The sequence below is a fragment of the Oratosquilla oratoria genome, chromosome 42 (genome assembly GCF_046742065.1).
Source record: "Oratosquilla oratoria isolate Oo_2021 chromosome 42, ASM4674206v1, whole genome shotgun sequence".
NCBI classification, from domain to species: Eukaryota; Metazoa; Arthropoda; class Malacostraca; order Stomatopoda; family Squillidae; genus Oratosquilla; species Oratosquilla oratoria.
The window spans coordinates 17436150-17456149 of record NC_134818.1 but is presented as its reverse complement, the minus strand read 5'-3'; the positions used below and the strand labels follow the sequence as shown (position 1 = coordinate 17456149).

The window sequence follows — 20000 nt, the reverse complement described above, 5'->3', positions numbered from 1 at the left end:
ACATTCTAATTCGTATGTGGAAATATATACTCGGATTCCTTTTCCTGCGACACCATTTCTGCTATAATTCCCTGTGGCGCCTGAGTGAAAATATGACTGATAATGTATGATAAGGTAGGTGGTTTCCATGTAGTATCTGACTGCCATGTCTTAAGTCAGTGGTTGTGTAACACTGTTGAATTATGGTAGATAGAGGAGTGGAAGGATAGTGAGGTAAACCGAAATTAGTTGGAGTTTTTATTCCGAAATGTAAAGGAATATGAGCTCCAACTGTCGTGTAACATTCCATGATTAGATGAAATCTACTGGTAGCCACTAACTACAACTAGCTTTTGGTCTGTGAACCCTTTTAGAAGCTTCTGGGGAACCTCAAGAACTCAAAGACTTTGTGTTGGGAGCCAGTGTAATTTAACTGGACGTTATTCCGGACTTTTTTCTTTCTTCTTTTGGAAGCTTCTTGGGAACACCAAGAACTCCAAAAGCTTGTGTCGGGAACTGCTGATTTAACTGAAGGCTACCATAGACCTTTTCCTTTATTTCTATCCCCACCCCACTTTTTTCTGTCTTTCTTTCTTTCTTTCTTTCTTTTTTGGAACCTTCTATAGAACCCAAGATCTCGAGACTGTCGGGAGCCGCTGATTTAACTGGGGGCTACTATGGTTTTTTTTTTTTTTTTTTTTTTTTTTTTTTTTTTTTTTTTTTCTCCTCTCTACTGCGTCCGGAAAGAGCGGACCAGGATCCTGCCTAAATATCCCGCGGCCCGCCTCGCTCGCGTTCCTGATGAACGCCGCACTTCGTCGCGCTCGTAGTCAGGAAACCAGTGCTATATTTCGGTGGTATCGTGGACAACAGGGTGGCTGGGCCGGGGAAACCGTGTGCTTCATGGATATTCAGTATGACATGTCGTCTTCACCCCATACTCCCCGCGTGCAACCAGCGCGGCGACTTTTTTCTCTTCATGAATAACCTAGGGTGGAACTCAATATTTGAACATTTTAGCTGTTTTATTTTCGAAACGGCACCCGCGTCATACTCCGTTTCTTTTGATCGATGTGGAGGAGAAAGAGGGGTACTAGTAGGAATAGAGGTAGGATGGGAATGAAGAGGAGAAAGAGAAAGGAGGGAGAGAACGAACAAAAGGAAAAAAACGAAAGAATAATGAAGAGGAAAAGGAAGAGAGGGAAGAGAAGGAAGTGGAGGATAAGAAGAGGAAAGAGGAAAGGAAAGAGAAAGAAATAGAGAAGGAAAAATAGAGGGAGAAAGAAGAGAAGGAGAATGAAAAGACTAAGAACTTGGATATGTGTGTATACGATGACAAACATTACGAGCATCGACGCAGTTTGCATCGAGACTGCCTACGACACGAAATGAAAGGGACGTCTGTCGTTCATTGCATTCTCTTAGTTGTGGAATCCATACATTGGCATGAGATCACCATAGACATAAACTTGGTAACGGGCAACGGGTAACACAGAGAGTTAAATAAGAATGGTTAAAAAAAAAAAATACGAATAATCATATCCGGCAGTCGCAGAGCTTCACTTCAACTTGTGATTTATTCCACAATGTGCTATTAAGTTTAGTCGTCCAACAAAAGGCAAGTTACGTAAAGTTCTTCGAGCTTGGGTTTGGTGTTGCATGAAGAGTAGCTCATTGATGGCGTTTGATCGAGAGCAGTTTTGCTTGGAACAGTATAGTGTGGAAAATTGTATTCACATTTTCAGATATAAACGCAAGATTGTTAAAATTGTATATATAATAAAAAAAAACGAGAGCTACGTTGCTTTCTCAGTATGTACAGGTATTAAAAGAAAGTCTGGATTTATATATACCTGGAAAAGCGTCTGCCAATGATAGCCTAAGTAACAGAAGTAAACAATAAAATTCTTGTTTCTTCAAAACGATTTAACAATAAAAACCTTGTGTTTCTTCAAAACTATTTAATGTACGATAGTTTTCTACATCTTCGTCACCAGGCCCTAAGACTGCATACCAGACTAAGTACATTCGTTTGACGCCGAAATCTAGTTTTTGAAAAGATTATTTAGAAACTCTTGTGAAACTTCTCCGCATATTTCTAATAACAAGCACACAATACCAAGCTATTTTGATTAGCTTGCTAAGCTGCCAACTGTAATATGTACCAAAGTGTTCTGTGTTCTGTGACGTGGATTAATGTAATATATGCCGAACATATTTTGCTCGCTTTAAGGAATGAAAAAGCAAGATAGCAGCAGGCATGAATAATAGCATATATCATTTTGAAATCCTCATAATGTTAGAATGATATATATGATTTTCAGAATGTGGACACGATTTAATATCAAGCTAATAATGTTAAAATGACATAGAAGCTAAAGTTTATAGACACACAGTTATACTTGGTTAGCTTTGTACATGTTACGCTAGTCTAGGAGCTAGACAATTTTATTCAAATGGAGTGAATTATTTATTATATTATTTATTAATTATTTAATGTATTTGATTACTGATAAATTATTTATTCACCTCTGAAGCCCTACAATGCTGGGTTAACTGGGATTATCTTTCACTCAGTGTTAACCACTGAGTTGAGAATAGTTTCACCAACCGCCAACTACAAAAAGTATATAATATTAACGTAAGAATAATAGAGAAAATAGAATTTTTTATAACGGCCGTTGATAATAAGATAAAGGTGAAATAACGCCATGTAAAGGAACTATCATACAGGGCTTCCACGAGCTTCAACAGCGTTGACAGTTAAAGTGAAAACTACTTCGGTTGTAATATTTTATTTTTCAAATCTCCGAATATCAAATTATCTTTCCGTCCTATATGGTAAAGTTGAACGATAAACTAAGAGAATGTAAAGTTATACGAATGCTAGACATACTTTTGGAACGTTCTTAGAGTAGTATAGATTCCTGTAAGCGAATTCTTATTCTAGTTAACCAAATGGAGGTTGGAAGTAGGATACAGAAGGAAAAATAGCTCAGTGTGAGAACCCCTTAATGCGTACTTCCGGCAAATGCCGTCACTTGTGCCCAATGTGCTTGGGTACCCTGAGCAAGTGGCAGTCATCAGTGACAGTTGAGATCGAGCCCTGGTTTCTGTGATTACAAGGCGAGGTTGAGCCCCCAGCATCATATTATAGTTTTTTGTTTTTTTTCCCCAAACGGGACGAACCAAAAATTATCATAGCTGTCAGAGTCGTCACGGCTGAAGGCAAATTAAATTCAAGAAAGAAAAAGAACAAAATCCGAATATATAAAAGAAAGATACGGTTTATTCAGATCTAAGTATTCCAAAACCAGATGTTCAGAAACACAGGAAAAATATGTATACAAAGATAGAGAATAAAAAAAATAAATAAATAAAAAAGGTACAACAACCCCAAAAGATAAGAGACAGAAATGTGTCTGAAGGGACGTTGTGTGCCCTTTGTCCGTGCAAGTCTCCAAGAATGACGATTTCCAGTTGTGTCGGAGTACCAACACGTAGAAAACGGAGTTGTTGGGGTGAGAGCAAAAGAACTGAAGTTGACGGATGATGGAGATGAAGGAATTCTGACAAGGGTTGGATGTGATGGATAGTGGAGGGGAAGGGGGGGCATGGAAGGGGAGGAGGTCATGGAGCATTATGGAGAGCTGGGAGGGAAGAACGCAAATGGAGGGTGAAAACTTATGAAGGAAATGGACCTCGAAGAAAAGTCAAAGAGGTTTGTAAAAAGCGTCAAAACATGGAAAGATGTGGAGGGGAGGAGAGCGTGAGGAAGTCCTGGGCGGTGACAGATTATTATGGAGGTGAGGGGACGTGGAGGTGATGTAGTGTCGTAGCAGAGGAGTTAGAAGTTGGCGAGGAGAAAAGCCGACATGGTCAGGAAGCTTCTAGTGGAGGGTAATGGAGTGCGAAGTTGATAAGTTGATAGTGAAGGGACAGAGGGTGTGAGATCTGTAAAGCGAGGCGAACAGATACCGTATCCCTCACAGTAGAGTCTCAGGAAAGACAAAGAAGATAAAAAAGATAAAGAAGAGAAAAAAAGTAAGAAAGTGAGAAGGGAGGGGTGAAGGGCAAAAAGGAAAAGAAAATTTTGGAAAAAACGAGGGAAACGAAGAAGAAAAAAATGGAAAAAAGAAGGAAAGAAAAAAGTAGTAGTAGAATAAGAAAAAAGTCAAAGGCGGACAAAAAAGAAGAAAAAATAGAAAAAAATAATTATAAAGATGAAGATAGTAGTAAAGACAACGATGAAGGATGAAGGAGAAGGAAGAGGTTGAAACTGAGGATGAGGTTTAGGCTGAGAAATGAGGATGAATCATCGTGGTCGAGATTGTCGTCGTCGTCGTCGTCATCGTTGTCTGACGGCTTCGGCCGAGGTAATATGAAAAGAAGTGTGAGAAAGTTGCGGTGGCTCGGTACATAGAGAGTGTAGTCTCGTATCTCCGTGGTACGTGGTTTCGAGTTTTAGCCGTTAAATTTCCATCTATATAAGGAAACATCGCTCTCGCAATTTTCTCAGTCCCCTTAACCGCAGTTATTTAACTGTAGGTAATGGTGCAAGGAGGAATAAATCAGAATATGTAATTAATCTGCAGTAGACTTTATATGAATATTTGAAAGTTCAGTAAGTACAACACGCCTCATTGTTTCAGCAGCCCTTGTTGTCAAAGAGCAATGAATTTGATTCGTGACTCACAGCATGAGCTCACCAAGGGTAAGTCATGAGTAACTATTCTATCTTTTTACACTAACATGTACAAGGTATCAGGTAACAATGATGGTTACGATGTTACTTACCTAGACTTTAGCAAAGAGTTTGACAAGGTGCCCCACGAGGTACTACTAAATAAAATCAAAGCCCATGGCACAGGAAGAAAAGTGTTTGAATGGCTTAGAGCATGGGCCAGTTACAAAGAGCGGGTCACCATTAACGATGTGAAATACAAAAGGGAGAATTCTACTAGTCGAGTTCCCCAGGGTTCGGTACTGAGTTACTTACTGTTCATCATGTATATAAACGACTTGGGATTATCAATAACGTAAATTTACGGACGACACTAATGTAGGACCCCAAATCAGGTCAGGTACTTATCAAACTTTATCTGGCGTTAGTTAGACCCATCCTTGAATATGTGGTACAGTTTTGTTCTCCGTCGTTTTTATATTCTTATGTTCAATTATAAAAAAAAAGTCTTAAATATACTCTTTGGGCGAGGTTATGTCAATGCGACCAAACTGCTTAACTTTGGTAAGGCACCGGGGTTGAGAGGATTCCTAGAAAACCTTTGGCCATTGAATGTTTCATTTAGCTGAATAAAATTGCTTGGTTCATCGGGAATTAATGCTTGATATTGAAAATGTTGGTGCTTTTGTAGGACCTGAGGCATGGACGGGGAATACAATGAATGGTCGACAACGACGACTGCGAAGATGATGACGAAGACAACAACAACAAAGATGATTCATTGAAATGTTCTGCACAAGGCTTCACCTGTGATTACTTGTGTTTTTCCATTATGAAAGAGTCCCTTTCTCTCCCCTCCCCATCCTCTCCCTCCCATCCTCTCCCTCCCACCCCCTCCCTTCTCCTTTCATTCTTTCCCTTTCCATGTGCTCCCCCCCTCTCCCCGTTTCTTCTTTTCATTTTATTCTTTTGCCTATTTACTTTCAGTCCCCACTGTTTGCCTCCTCTTTTCTCCTTTTCTCCTTTTCCCCTTTTACTTATTCACTTCTCATTCATTCCTGTCATTCGATTCCTACATTTATCCCATGTTATTTGTCTTTTCAACATTTTAATTTTTTCCCGACATTTTTCATTTTCCCGTCTCCCTTCACATCTGCTCCCTTCTCTACCCGGGCACCTACTCAGTTCTTCACCCCTTCACATCGTACTTCTTCTCTTCCTACGCACCTTCATTCCCCTTCCTACACCTTTTCTTCTTTCCTTCTTCCCCAATTTACTCAATTGTACATCACTCCTCTCTTTACCCCTCCCATCATATTCTCTCTCCCCTCTCCCCTGTGCTCACCTTCTCTTTATTCTTCTTGCTTCTCTCTCATTATTTCCTTCTATTTTTGTCCTCTTCCCTGCTCCCCTTCCCCTTCCATTCTTCCTTCGTGTTTTGTTCACTCACTTCTCCGCCCCACTCTCTCTTTCCCTTTCTATTCCTACTACTTCTCTCTTCTCCTTATTCTTTGTTTTAACCTTCCCCTATCTACCTTCTACTTCTTCTTCTTCTATTCTTCGTACTCTTTCTCTTGCTTCTGATCCGCCTCTTCCTCCTTCTGATCCTCTTCTTCCTCATCGTCCTCTTCCATATCCTCTTCCTCATCCTCTTCCTCATCCTCAAACTCTTCCTTATCCTCATCTTCTTCCTCATCTTCTCCCTCATCCTCTTCATCATCCTTTTCCTCGTCATCATCCTAATCCTCATCCTTTATTCTCATCATTTTCCTCATCCCCTTCCTCATCTTCTTCCTCATCCTCATCCTTTTCCTCGTCATCATCTTAATCCTCATCCTTTATTCTCATCCTTTTCCTCATCCCCTTCCTCATCTTCTTCCTCATCCTCTTCCTCATCCTCATCCTTTTCCACATCCTCTTCCATATCCTCTTCCTCATCCTGTTCCTTATCCTCATCCTCTTCCTTATCCTCATCTTCTCCCTCATCCTCATCCTTCTCCTCATCATCCTAATCCTCATCCTAATCATTATTCTAATCCTTTACCTCATCTTCTTCCTCATCCTCTTCCTCATCCTCTTTCACATCCTCTTCCTCATCCTCTTCCACATCCTCTTCCTCATCCTCATCCTGTTCCTTATATAATTCATCAATCTTTTCCTGTTCCTCATCCTCATACTCATGCTCATCCTCTTCCTCTTCTTCATCTTTTTCCTCATCCTCTTCCTTTTCCTCATCCTCTTCTTCCTCATCCTCTCTCTCATCCTCTTCCACATCCTCTTCTCATCCTCTTCTCATCCTCTTCCTCATCCTCTTCCTCCTCATCCTCTTCCTCATCCTCTTCCTTATCCTCTTCCTCATCCTCTTCTTCCTCATCCTCTTCCTCTTCCTTTTCTTCCTCATCCTTATCCTCTTCCACGCCCTTTTCCTCTTCCACGCCCTTTTCCTCATCCTCTTCCTCATCCTCTTCCCCATCTTCTTCCTCATCCTCTTCCTCTTCCTCATCCTCTTCCTCATCTTCTTCCTCATCCTCTTCCTCATATTCTTCATCCTCTTCCTTATCATCTTACTCATCCTATTACTCATCCTCTTCGTCATCCTCTTCCCTTTCTCATCTTATCCTTACCCCATCTTTCTCATCCCCTTTCACCTCTTCTTCCTTCTCTTCCTCTTCCTCTTCTTCCTCTTCCTTCTTCTCTTCTCTCCCCTTCCTGCTCCCACTTCATCTCTTTCTCTCCTTTCCAACACCTTTCGCTATCATCCTCCTTCTCCTTTCATGCCTTCCATTCCCCCTTTGCTCGTGTCTGAGGTCCACTTGTCTCTCGGCCCCAAAATTGCTGTCCTTCGTCATTTCTCTCTCTCTTTCTTCGCATTCGATTTCGTTTTCGTCTTATGCCTTGCTATTGCTTTTGTCCTCGTCCCTGTGCTTTGCTCGTTACTTTCAAACTTTGAGCTTTTCTTTTCTTTTCTTTTTGTGTGCATTGCATTTTTTTTTTTTTTTTTAATCTTGTACATTTCGAGCTACCTTAGGAGTGGCTAGTCATGGAACATTTTATATATATATATACATGTATAAGTTTTCAACTCAAGATTTGTTTTCTCCAGATTTTTCGTCCAAGTTTTGCTTTCTGCTCTTTTCGTGGTACTCATCCACTTAACATTTCTAACTAACCGGAAATTAGTAATAGTTCCTGATATCTAAGAATTCTCTTCAGTTTCGACTGTTTGGTCACTTCTAGTATACCTAAGATTTTTTATCTGGTGAATGATAGACGATTTCATTCAGCAACGATGAGTCCTTGGTCTCCATTAGATTATGCCAAATAAAATTTTTGGACCATTTGGGTGATTTTCTGTCAGATTTAAGCACTTTGTTCCGGTTAAAAACGCGTCATTTTATTCGCTATTGGCAAAGTTTTTAGGTCCAAGAGCGCAGAGATAAGCTATCCTGCCTTCTCGTGATTTCCTAATCTCACTCTTCCCCCATAACCCTTCCCCCCCCCACGTCACAACTTTTGGTTTTTCTAGCCACACTTGTGCCACTTTCTTCTAGATACACACATAAAGCCACACCCTTCTGGACTTCCCCTAGATAACCTCACTCCCGAAGCCTCCATCACTGTTGTCTAGAAAGTTCGATCGTATACAGCTGAGTCTCAAAGTTTGTTAGGAGTTTTCTTATATCCTTTTATGAAACGACAGGAAAGATGGGCCTAATTTTTGCAATGTGTCAATGTAGAATTTATGATGCATGTGGCATGTTTGCAGCACAGCGACTAAAATAACTCATGATTGTAGTCCAGCTTTAGTTTCCGGTTGTATCTGTATCTTTATGTCAGCTCCCCATACTTGTACCATTCAACTATTTTATTTTAATCTATTTTATTTTATTTTATTTTATCTTATTTTGGGGAGGAGGGGCCAAATTTTATGAGGTGCATTGCTCCATTATGTCATGTTGTTTATCTTTTTTATACCCCACTAAATATATGCCACGTTAGAATAAAGAAAATGAAATGCAGATAGCATCTCCGAATGCCACTTTTTTTTTTTTTTCTTCTTCTGCTGACGTCCACCAGGTCTCTTTACTTGTTCTTGAGGTACTCCCCCGGTGGCAAAAGGCTTACGGCCCATTTCGAAAATGGTAGTAATTCTCCCGTTATACTGGGTACCGCCAGGCTATTTTATCCATTTCTGTGGCATTTTTCTAGGAAAGGAGTTGATATAACAGTTGTACTCATAATTATATCCCCGCGGTAGATTGTATTCGAAATCCGTGGATAAATCTATCCTCAGTTCTCTCAGTTTCAATCCAGCCTTCTGCCTATAGAACGATCTTCTCGTTTGTCATCTTCTTCATTCAATCTCTTTATGTACGTTCTTATGGCCTCTATAGATTTTTTACGACTTTAGTGCTTTTGTCGCCAGCTGATTTTATTCAGACCAGATAGATTTTGTCGGGCGAAAGGATTCAAACACAGCAGTAATACGTTTCCCTCCACCCTCCCTCTTTCTTGTTATTCTTCTTCACTCACTCTCTTCTCCTTCCTCCCCTTGCCTCCTCTTCGCCAGCCCTTCCCCTTCAAAAATGACCTCTATTCCCCGCCCCACCCAACGTCCTAGTCGCCAACCCGCAACATCCTCCTTCCCCAATCTCCTACTGCCTACTCGATACTTCCTCCTTATTTCCCCTTTCTCTTTCCCCGACACCGCCTACCTATTTCCTCTTCTTCCCCTTCCCCTATCACCTCTCCAAATTTCCAATCCCCTACGCTCAGTCAAGCGTCCTCTTTGATCCTCCTACTCCTGCCCTGTTTTCCTCTTTTCCGTCCACCTCTTCTACTTCTCACCTCCCCTAAGACAAACAAACTCTTCACGACCCGTACGCTATTTTTAGTGTTTTGGATGTTGCTTTCATTTGCTATGTGGCGGGTAGGGAATTACTCCATGCTCTCAACCCTCTACACACACTGCATTCGTTCCTTCCTCTTTTCTTTGTGTGCTTAAGATGTGTGGCACCTTCATCTGTGGCTGATAGTTCCTCCTGCTGCAAGCCAAAGTGCTTCTTCAAAGCAGATGCATGAGCACTGCAGCAGACTTTTTGTGGGAACGAGGTCAGAAATTGTTCCGCGGGAAGGAGGCGCAGTCGTCAGAGTGGGTGAAGGTAGTGCGGTGAGTGAAGGTTCTATGTTAGGAGGAATACCGTGTTACACGGGAATGGTGTTGTTGTATGAAGAACGCCATTCACTCGAGTCAAGGCTACTCTGTGATTCATTTGGATGATCTGTGTTTAATCAAAAGATAGTTTTCGTTAAGGTAAAATTTAAACCCTCTTTTGCCATGCTTTTTCATTGTAATCCTTTGTATTACATCATAAAGAACTGCCTTTGACGGGAGCTGCATAAGGTAAGCTAATGCAGGAAGTCGAACGTTACCTCGTGGTGGTGTGAGGGGATGCTCTGTTCCTTCTCGTTCGTAGCTCTTTGGTAAAGACGGGGAAAGTCTTTAATAACATGTATGTTGCTGTGGCCTGGCATGCGAGGCATTTTGTACAGGAAATTTGGTGTGGCGGGCTAGTCCCTTTGAGAGAAAGGTATCTCTTCTTTAACAGTAAGTGCCTCTCTTACAGTTTATAGAACTTGTTATGTTTAGGATAGCATATTCTGCCGCACATGTGTTGAAGACTTGCATTATGCATAAGGGGCTTGGGCTTTCTGCTTTAATTCACAAGGGGCGGCGCTCCTCTGTTAACTTAAGGATTCATTATCTCAGGATTAGGCAGGTCCTTGTCAGGTAAGTGTGAACTCTGTTTCACTCTGCCCTTGCTCAGTTACCCTGCCACAGAAGTTTCCGTTGCTGCAAAATCAGAACTGCCCTACCTTTGGGTTACAGATGTTTATTGTCGATGAATTTTGTATCTACATTAAAGATGGCGACTAGCTGAGACAAGATAGGAATTTAGTCTATGAGGAACTGTTAGTATGAGGTTTATGAGTGCTCAGTATTCAAAGGTGCTTTATGCAATTACTAAGTTTAGCTTACTACCTTTAGTAATGCTGAAGTTTAGGAGATGCTACGTGTTAGATTGGGCAATGTGTTGCACGATGAGAGATTCATAAGGTACTGTACTTGGATAGGTAGATTTTATAGAATTCGTTGATTTTTATAAGAAATTGTAATGTTTGTAATGGTCTTCAGCGAGAGAGTTGCCAGACACTGCTAACGAACAAACCATTTCCAAAACTTTCTCTCCCTCCCCCACCCTCTCTCTCTCTCTCTCTCTCTCTTCTCTTCTCTTCTCTTCTCTTCTCTCTCTCTTCTCTATCTCTTCCTCTCTGTCCTTTTCTCTCTTATGAAAAAGACACCAAATTCTTTGTCGTTGTAAAGGCTCAAAGAGAGAGGTGAGAACTTTATGCCATCACAAAGTGATCTTCTTGTATACAAACAATGCCGAAGTATGCTGCTAGATGAAAAACTCTTCGTACCGTGTGACCCGTTTTCGTTAAGCCCCAGTCACGCATGCGCGACTGAAGTGAGTTCGTTTGAGTAGAAACGACTTCGTTTGCAATCTTTTATTTTTCAAATCCCCAAATATCAAATCACCTTTTGTGTTAAATACCGAGAAATTGAATGACGAACTAAGAGAAATTAAACCTAAAATGCGAATGTTAGACACATTGTTGAATTGTCTTTAGGGATCTCTAGAATATTGAAAGCGAAGTCGGGTTGCTGCTTTTCGAATTCACAACATTTGACGAGAATCGTGAATGTGTGACTGGGGTATTTTATTGCCATTTAGATTATGTTATCAATCTCGGTGAAGGTTATATATTATCTTTGTTCATTTCCCTCCGTACAGGGAGGCACTCTACGTTGACCTCAACTTATCGCCAGGGGATTTTATTCATGTCTGTGCCGACCTCTTGGCAATGAAGACCTTAAAAAAGAGATCACTTGATCTCTGGATGATCTGGATGAACAATGATAGAGGAAAAGCATGAGCTGGGATCGAAAACGTTGCTGAAATGAGACGAACGACAAAGCTGAAGCTCGCTCGTCCCACTGGGGTTAACCTCCTTCGTCTGACCAAAATTGCAAGGCGGCAGCCAAAAACAGTCGTGATGAGCTGTGATGGGGGTTAAGCGAGATAGATTTAAGCTTATCGTATCGCAGGGGAGGTTTATCCTCTCTCTCTCTCTCTCTCTCTCTCTCTCTCTCTCTCTCTCTCTCTCTCTCTCTCTCTCTCTCTCTCTCTCTCTCTCTCTCTCTCTCTCTCTCTCTCTCTCTCTCTCTCTCTCTCTCTCTCTCTCTCTCTCTCTCTCTCTCTCTCTCTCTCTCTCTCTCTCTCTCTCTCTCTCTCTCTCTCTCTCTCTCTCTCTCTCTCTCTCTCTCTCTCTCTTAATAGGTTTCCCATAACCCTAGAGTTATTCCAGTGCCATTACCTCATCCTTCTTCTCCCATTTTCAGATCAGATGAACCTTTGCAGAGCTTTCAACCACAGCCACATATTGAATGGCATTACCCTTCCGCTTATAGATATTCTTCCTATCATCGTGTAGATTGTACACTGTTATCATAACGAATTAAATATTACAAACGACTGTTAATCTCGATTTGATGGTCGTGCTATAGAATTTCCAAAACTGTTTTTTATGTTATTTTTCATTTTATATATAATTTTGTGTGTATATCTGTATTTCCTCTTTTTTTTTTTTTTTTTTTTTTTTTTTCTCTTTCACTGCACTTTGAACGCTGCGGGTGTTGTTGGCCCTTCTCGGACTGTTAACTAACCTTTGTTTGCAAGTGCCAAACGTTCGGTAACAGAACTTTAAACATTTTTTCTCCCTGAAACATCGTTCACATCGTCAATCCCGAAAAAAAAGTTTCGTTTGTACAAGATATAAAAAAACACACGTTCCTGTTAGTGCAATGGTGGCGTAATGGGAATTATGCGGGTCTCGTATCTTCCTATTTGCGTGTTCAAATCCCGCACTCACTGCTCTCCGATTCCCAGCAGTCGAAGCGTATAGGACAAAAGGTGACGGCTTAGGCCGTAGATTCGCGCCTCCTGTCTTAGGCTCCTGATCTTCTTCACCTTTTCATTCCTGTTAACCGTTCACAGTGTTTTCACCGTAACAGTTATTTTCGTCTCGACACTTGTGCTGTAAAGGGAGAAGGAAGCGGAGATGAAAAAGAAGTGGAAGAGGAAGAGGGAACAGAGGAGACGTAGGAGTGGAAAAAGTGGATTTTTTGGATTTTTTTTTCATCTTAGTCTTCACTTGTTTTCTTTCTCATTCACACATATACGAATCTTTACCACCTTCTCCTCTTTCCCTTTATATATTTTTGCTTTTTTGCTTCTTTCCTTTTCCCTCTTTTTCCTCTGCTTTCCATACTCCCTCCTTTACCTTCCTCCTCCTCTCGTTCCTCTTCTCCATTCCCTCTCTTTCTCCTCTGGTGCTCCTTCATGCCTCTTTCTATTCTGTTTTCCGTCCTCCTTCCCATACCCTTCTCTTCCTCAATTTTACTTTTCGTTTTCCTCTTTTTTTTTTCTTTTTTTCATATTCTCCCTTTCACCTTTCTTTTTGTTCCCTGTGCTATTCTTCCCCTTTTCTTTTTATCATAATTCCACCCATCTCATTTTCTTTCTTTCCTTTTCCCATGTATTACCTTTCCCCTTCTCAGACTCATTATTTTTACTCCCCTTTTCCTCCTCTCTTCTACCTCTCCGCTTCTGATCCTCATTTTTCTCCCCTTCTCTTCCTCTCTTTCACCTCCTCTTCCTCTTCTCCTCCCCTTCCTTCCCACCTCTTCCCTTACTCCTCCTCTTTTCTCTTCTCCTCCCTTTCTCTTCTCTTGGGAACCGGTTTCTTGGTAGCATTTCTCACCATTATTTTTACCCATTGTCTTCCGCGGCTCGAGGGACGGAGGTGCGGGCAATGCTGCCTTGTGGCAGCAACCTCCGCATATCACAGGTATGGCTGAAAGACAAAAATCTGTTTACCATCCCTCATGACTCTGTCTTCTGTAGCTCGAGGGGTGACGCTGTATGTGTGCTCTTCGTTGTATCACCACATTTCAATAGACTTGAAGAGAAATAAAACCTGTTTTGTACATTATTCAAAAGCGCTCGTTAGCTTTCTCTCCCGGTCTGTGAGCTTCTGTGTTCTTTCTGTCTGACATCTGGTTAGAACTGAATAACCTTTATGTGCACTGCCGTAGGCTAAGCTGCTGGTACCTTTGAGATATGCATGTATATATATATATATATATATATATATATATATATATATATATACATACAATTATGTCGTATGCTTTTTAGCATCCGTGTTGTCAACTAAAATACAACCCTTTCATTTTGGGATTACACACCAACTGAATAGATACTCAAACTTTAGCAAAAATAAACAATAACTTGGGTCCCTAGATAGATAAACCAATGATGTAGTTCTAAATGTACCTGAAAGACGTTCAACAATTTTATAAAATCGTGTTGCATCAGTCATGACAAACTTATAAGTATACTACCGATCCGAAGAGGTTCATGACGTTCCAGATATATAAAGTTTTAAGAAAAATCAACAGAAAACTTGCCGCCAGAATGAACATTAACCACATATATAATTTAAGAATAAAAAAATCTACTGTACCACGTTTATTACTAATCAACGATATCACATTTGTCGTAAAAGGACAAAAGAAATCTACTGTACCACGTCAAAAACTAACCAACGAAAACACTTTTCGTAAGGAAATATTTAAGTAAACAATATTAAGAAAATTAATCCCGTCATGCACAGAAAAAGAGAAGACATTAGATATATAATATTTACACTTAACATGATATGATGTTTGTCTCACCTTCGAGTCAAAGAAGCGTGGAGCTCCAGGGCATCTCAGCGTTCATCACTTCACCACTAAAGCCATTCCACAAGCCTAATCTAAAAGTCACAAAAGTTACAGTCTATAGGACAGACGTAATGATGACAAATCACGTCACGACACAACGACGATCTAGAGCACTACAGAGGCACTACAAAGAGCTTAACAGCGGAAGAGGTTCCTTAATCGAAACTCACCAGTCAGGTTCCATGAGAACGAACAAACCAGGCGGAGGGGAGAGGCTGGGCCAGGTGGCGTGGTGGGGTGACTATTGGAGCGGCGGTGAGTACCGGGACAGACTGGATGGCTGGGTGGTTTGGGGTGCGGGTGACAATGTCGGAGGAACGGTTGAACTTTTCGCCCTCTTATTTGTTTTTCCTTTCTTTCTTTCTTTTTTTCTTTTTTTTTCCCCTTTGGGATGTGGGTGACTGTGTTTTCGCTTGTGTTTAGTCCAAGGTTTGGTTTCATTCTCTATACATTTCCTAGAAACAAGTACCAATTTTCAGAAAGTAATGCGCAACTATTCCAAGAATATAGAGGCCACGCACGAGGAAAAAGATGAAAAGAGGGCTGATGAAGATGTAAGAGGAAGAATAGGGAAATGAAGAGTATGAAGAATCGGAGGGGTAGGAAGGGTAGGAGGAGACAATCAATTGGTATCGAAGCTGAACCGAAATGGAAATGAAACTTAATTGTAAATTTGGTGAAAATAATGGCAGAAATGATGGACGTAATCGGCTTTCATGGCGTCGTCGCGAAAGACATGCATTGAACATAGACAGGCAGGAAACGGAAAGAGCATTAAGAAGGATGACGAATTGAAATCGATAGGATGAAGAGGGACCGATAATCAGAATGAGCAGAGAATGACAACTCGTGTAACGGAATGAAGAAAGGGTTGTGAAATGAAAGAGGACAAAGTTAAAAAGAAAATTTAAAAATATATATTGTAAAAGGAGGGTTGAGTTGTGACATGGCCCTTGTAAAGGCGGAGGATATTGAATAGGAATAGATGGATGCAGTTGATTCTACAATAGATGAATTGAAATAGAACTTGACTGCAATATTGACTGGAGTTGCGAGCTCATGACTAAAGGCGTCATCACACTGGTTATTTTTCCTTCGACTGTTGAAGCGGATTTGTAACCCGCAGCTTCCGGGAAGGGACCTGATATGATGGATGGAAATGATTTTCCTCTTGCATATCAAATGACATTCTATATATTTTTTATTGAAAACAAAACAAAACAGTTTGCCATAGTGATTTTACGTCGGATAAAATTCTGGAGGTGGGTTGTACCGCCGATTAATCGGAGGTCGGAGAAAAAATAGCCCGGTGTGATATAAGTTCTGTATAATTTGTACTTCAGAGTTCAATAAAAATTATTGGGGTTAAATATAAGATCATCTTTGGGTGTACCAGAAGCGACCTACTGGTTGTTAATGGATTTAAAGATATCTCATCTAAGTATGCTCTGGTCATTCAATACTGGAGCATAATAAGCCAGTTTTGATGTTTGTCACGCTAAAGAGGAATCCGTGACTTTGAATATGCAAACGAAACAGAAAATGAAAAAAAAAGCTTGGAGGACATAGTAACAAGAATAAAATGTGTGTGCAAGAGAATCATGGGATGCATAAAGGTAATGAGGCATTTTATGAGGGAGAGAATAGGTTGACAAATGGGGCAGTTAGAGAGTTTTGTGTGTGGCCTTAAAGATGTGCTTTCTACTCAAGGTAGAAGAGGATTATATGCTTATTTAATGAGCGACTTTTATTTTCAGGGAAATAAAAGAATAATTTATCATTTTACTCCATCAGCGGTGAATTTTCCTACAAATTTGTGTTCTTTCTATTCTCCCCGTTCCATATATTCCCTGGCACCTGTCTAGTAGTTTTCCCTAAGTCTATCATCATCACGTGACCTTCACAGGGAAGTTAACCTAGGTTCACGTCAAAACCTTTAGCGTGTGAGTCTTGTTCTTATTGAAATAGAATAGTCTTTTGTTAAACAGAACAATATCTGTAGAGAGCACTGTCCTAGCAAAGGGGTGAATATAGTTCTCTGGTAATCTCTGGTAGTTATTTGGTGCTTTCCGATAGTTTTGTTTGATATATAAACGTGTTAGCTCAAGTCATACATCTGAGAAGCGAAAACTGCCTTACATGCATTACTATTCCACTGTTATTATGCAAACAATCTTATGTCAATACTTAAACCTTACTAAGGACTAGAAATGGGGTCTAGATGTTTAAGATCTTTGTTTTGGCCAAAGCCAGATGATCTAATTCGTATAAAGGGAACCTCTATTTTCGATTAACACATTAAAGCCCAGTTTTTCTTTTATGTTTTTATGTTAGATATCGTTCCAGCTAACGATGGTTCAAAAGAGATTTACTAGACTAACTATATTTTCTCTGCTCACTATACACCTACTTCATCCACCCATTAAACGTACTATCTTCCTTATATTTCCATCACTCAGGGCTTGTATGTTTTATTCTTGAATCGTTTCGTAATGTTGGAATCTGTCACCTTTTCTTCTACATTAGTGATCCTCTCCACATGAGTGGGGAGTCAGAATCCCCTTAGGAGCTAAATGTTTTGGAAATGAAGAAAAGGTAGTAGATGTCAGAGGATATGAGGTGATTCTATCTAACATGAAATAAGTCTCAGGGTTTTATGAACCATTATTCAATAGTTTTGTGAACCGGTGATATCCGCCATGTCAGCCACATCCAAAACCACCAGGGAACCTTTCTTTTACCTTATTATCTGAGTCTCAAACTTCCACCTGTGGAGTCGTGTCCTCCACGTAGCCGACCCCTCCGCCATAGTAGTGAAGAGAAACTCCGTCTGAGTCAACAACATTTGCCGTACGACTTGTCCATTTATCCGGCTCTTGCAATACTGACCGATCAACCGCCCCGTTCAGCTCTACAGCCGGTGCTCAGGAAGGGAGAGGGTTTGATCCTAAACTGATTTGAAACGAGATGTGTTTGGTTAGATTGGTTAGGTTGAAAGTTAGGGGGGGAGGTTGGAGGCAGTGTTTTTTTCCAAGTCATGTCCAGAGCCTGGATGAAAACATATATATACAGATGAATAGATAAAAAGTCTTTTCTGAAATGTACCTCGCAGCTCTGCAATTCTATTTATTGAATTAAACTAATTAATACTTTAGTCAGAATGAAACGTCTCCGTTTCCATTATTTTGTCACATTACTGATATGTGGGAGACGATTTCCACAAAATCTGGAGATGAGCTGGAAATCGTGATAATTTGGCAACAGTATCCATTTTTTTAAAATACATATCAAATTAGGACTCGTATATATTCAAGACCAATTTCATATCTTCGTTTTTGTTTTTTTGTTTTCATCCAGTCTCAGACACGATTGAAGTTTGTAAATCATTCAGGAAAGTTTCTTAAAGTTTGGATCGGGGGATTCATTTAAGTTTAGCTTATTCTTGAGCGATATAAAAGAAGAAACTGGGAGTGCCAGACAGAATGGAAGGACTTTTGAGAATAGAAGATATTTATCTACATTAGAGCAACTCGGAGCTCTGCCATTGGCTGACGCGAGAACCAGTGGTTATTCTTGTTCTTGAGCTTCATTTGTAATCTAGACACAGTCTACTTGCCACGCCTCCATCTTATCAAACACTTTTTGATTATAATTATATTTACAGATTCTAGGGGAAGCTGATGAGATAAGCGACTTTAAAAGGATACAACACCTTATATCATCGTTATCTTTATTTTAATTTTTTACTTTAGTCTTGATTTTTTTTTTTTTTTCTTAACGCTGTCGACAAAAGTCCTTTGTGGCCATCGTACAACAAATGTCCGAATGTGACTTATCCTATTTGGTAGACACAAATGCACTTTCGATAGGAGGGGCAGGGCACCAAAACACAAGAGCAGGCAGGGGCTTCCGCGGCAGGCTGGGAAGGGACTTCGGAAAGAGAAAGGGTGGGAGGCTCCACAAAGGAACGAGACGAGCACGGAGCCGGCTGACCAAGGGTGGGAGAAGGGGGGGGGGGTACCAGAAACCGAGCAGGGGAGGGAACGATGGAGGAAGGAGAGCAAAAGGAGGGAGGGAAAGAGAAGGGGAGTGGGAGAAAGCCTAATCTGACAGGGAGCAGCTATGTAAAACGTAATGCAAATGCAGACAACTCACCGTGACCCAGGAACACGTTCTTACCGTGCAACTCACCGTCATGGAGTGGGTCGATGGTGTGGATCATCAGTTGCAGGAGTCCGTGGCGGAACTTGGTGCCCGAATGGAGCACCGGGGCCGACGGGCGGCGAGTCGGGCCCTCCTGCTGCGGTTGCGGGGTGCTGCTTCCAGCGTGCTGCAAAAGAGGGGACTTCGTTAGATATCGAACTCGGACCAAGGAGCGGGGGTAGAACGTTGTCGCTATGAATGTTGCAGTATACATAAAAAAGTGTGTGTGTGTGTGTGTGTGTGTGTGTGTGTGTGTGTGTGTGTGTGTGTGTGTGTTTGTAGTAGTAGTAGTAGTAGTGGTTGTAGTTGTAGTAATAGTAGTAATGGTAGTAGTAACAGTAGTAATGGTAGTAGTAACAGTAGTAGCATTAGCAGCAGTAGTAGTAGTAGGTCTGTAAGAGCTAAGAAATTAACCATTACCATGGTTATATTCCTTAGATCGACAAATGTTTTAATTTTTCATCTCATTACAGTTAGGAAAACAAGCTCTTCAATATTTGTATTTAATTGCTTATTTATTAATTTATTTACTTTACTTGCTTGTTAATTTGTTGAATTATTTTCAATAGTGGGATCTAGCAACAAAGAAAATAGTAGAGTTTTGTCACAAAGAAACAAAAATTTCTTCCCAGTTGTCTCCTCGAATAATCTAAAAATTAAATAAAATATGATCCATGTCAACGAATTTATATCCCAAAGTGCACTGCACGTAATACCAACCTCAAACGATTTTAGCCAATATAGTACGAGGATCTGGGGGGGGGGGCTCTAGAGAGGCCTGGCACACGTATTGAATATTCATAACCACGTATGTACATGAGAACATATGAATGGAGGAGACTACAAGAGACCATAAGCCCTACACTATGTAGTCCCATGTCCCTTACCACCTTTGATCCCTATCCATAAATTTAGCTAATCTTCTCTTAAAGCAACTAGTTGTTTCAGAGCTCACTACAGGTTACTAGGTCTCTTCTATTTGATAAAAACTCTGTTGGTAAACCAGTTTTTGCCTATTTCCTCTAAATTTGTCCAATTTGAATCCATCACTACGAGTCCAGTCATGCTGTCTTGATATGATGACCTTGCCTGCATCACCCATGTTAAAGCCCTTGATTCATTTGAATACCTCTATTAGATCAACCCGAGAGTGTACAAATCGCGGAGAAGAGATCTATAAATGAAGTTTTGAACACTTGATTGATATGTATAATTAGAATATTT

General features: G+C 40.6%; 1 protein-coding gene across 6 annotated transcripts in view; it reads right to left on the bottom strand.

The window, feature by feature from the left end:
- The window catches only part of LOC143021713 (sodium/potassium/calcium exchanger Nckx30C-like), a 542467-nt gene that overhangs the window by 70228 nt on the left and 452239 nt on the right, over nt 1-20000 (bottom strand). For 5 of the 6 annotated variants that reach the window (XM_076179379.1, XM_076179385.1, XM_076179383.1 and 2 more), the window contains one exon: nt 18753-18903. In XM_076179379.1, coding sequence (XP_076035494.1) covers nt 18753-18903 — 151 coding nt within the window. The remainder of the gene's footprint in view (nt 1-18752; nt 18904-20000) is intronic. The other variant, XM_076179382.1, reaches the window with a different exon arrangement.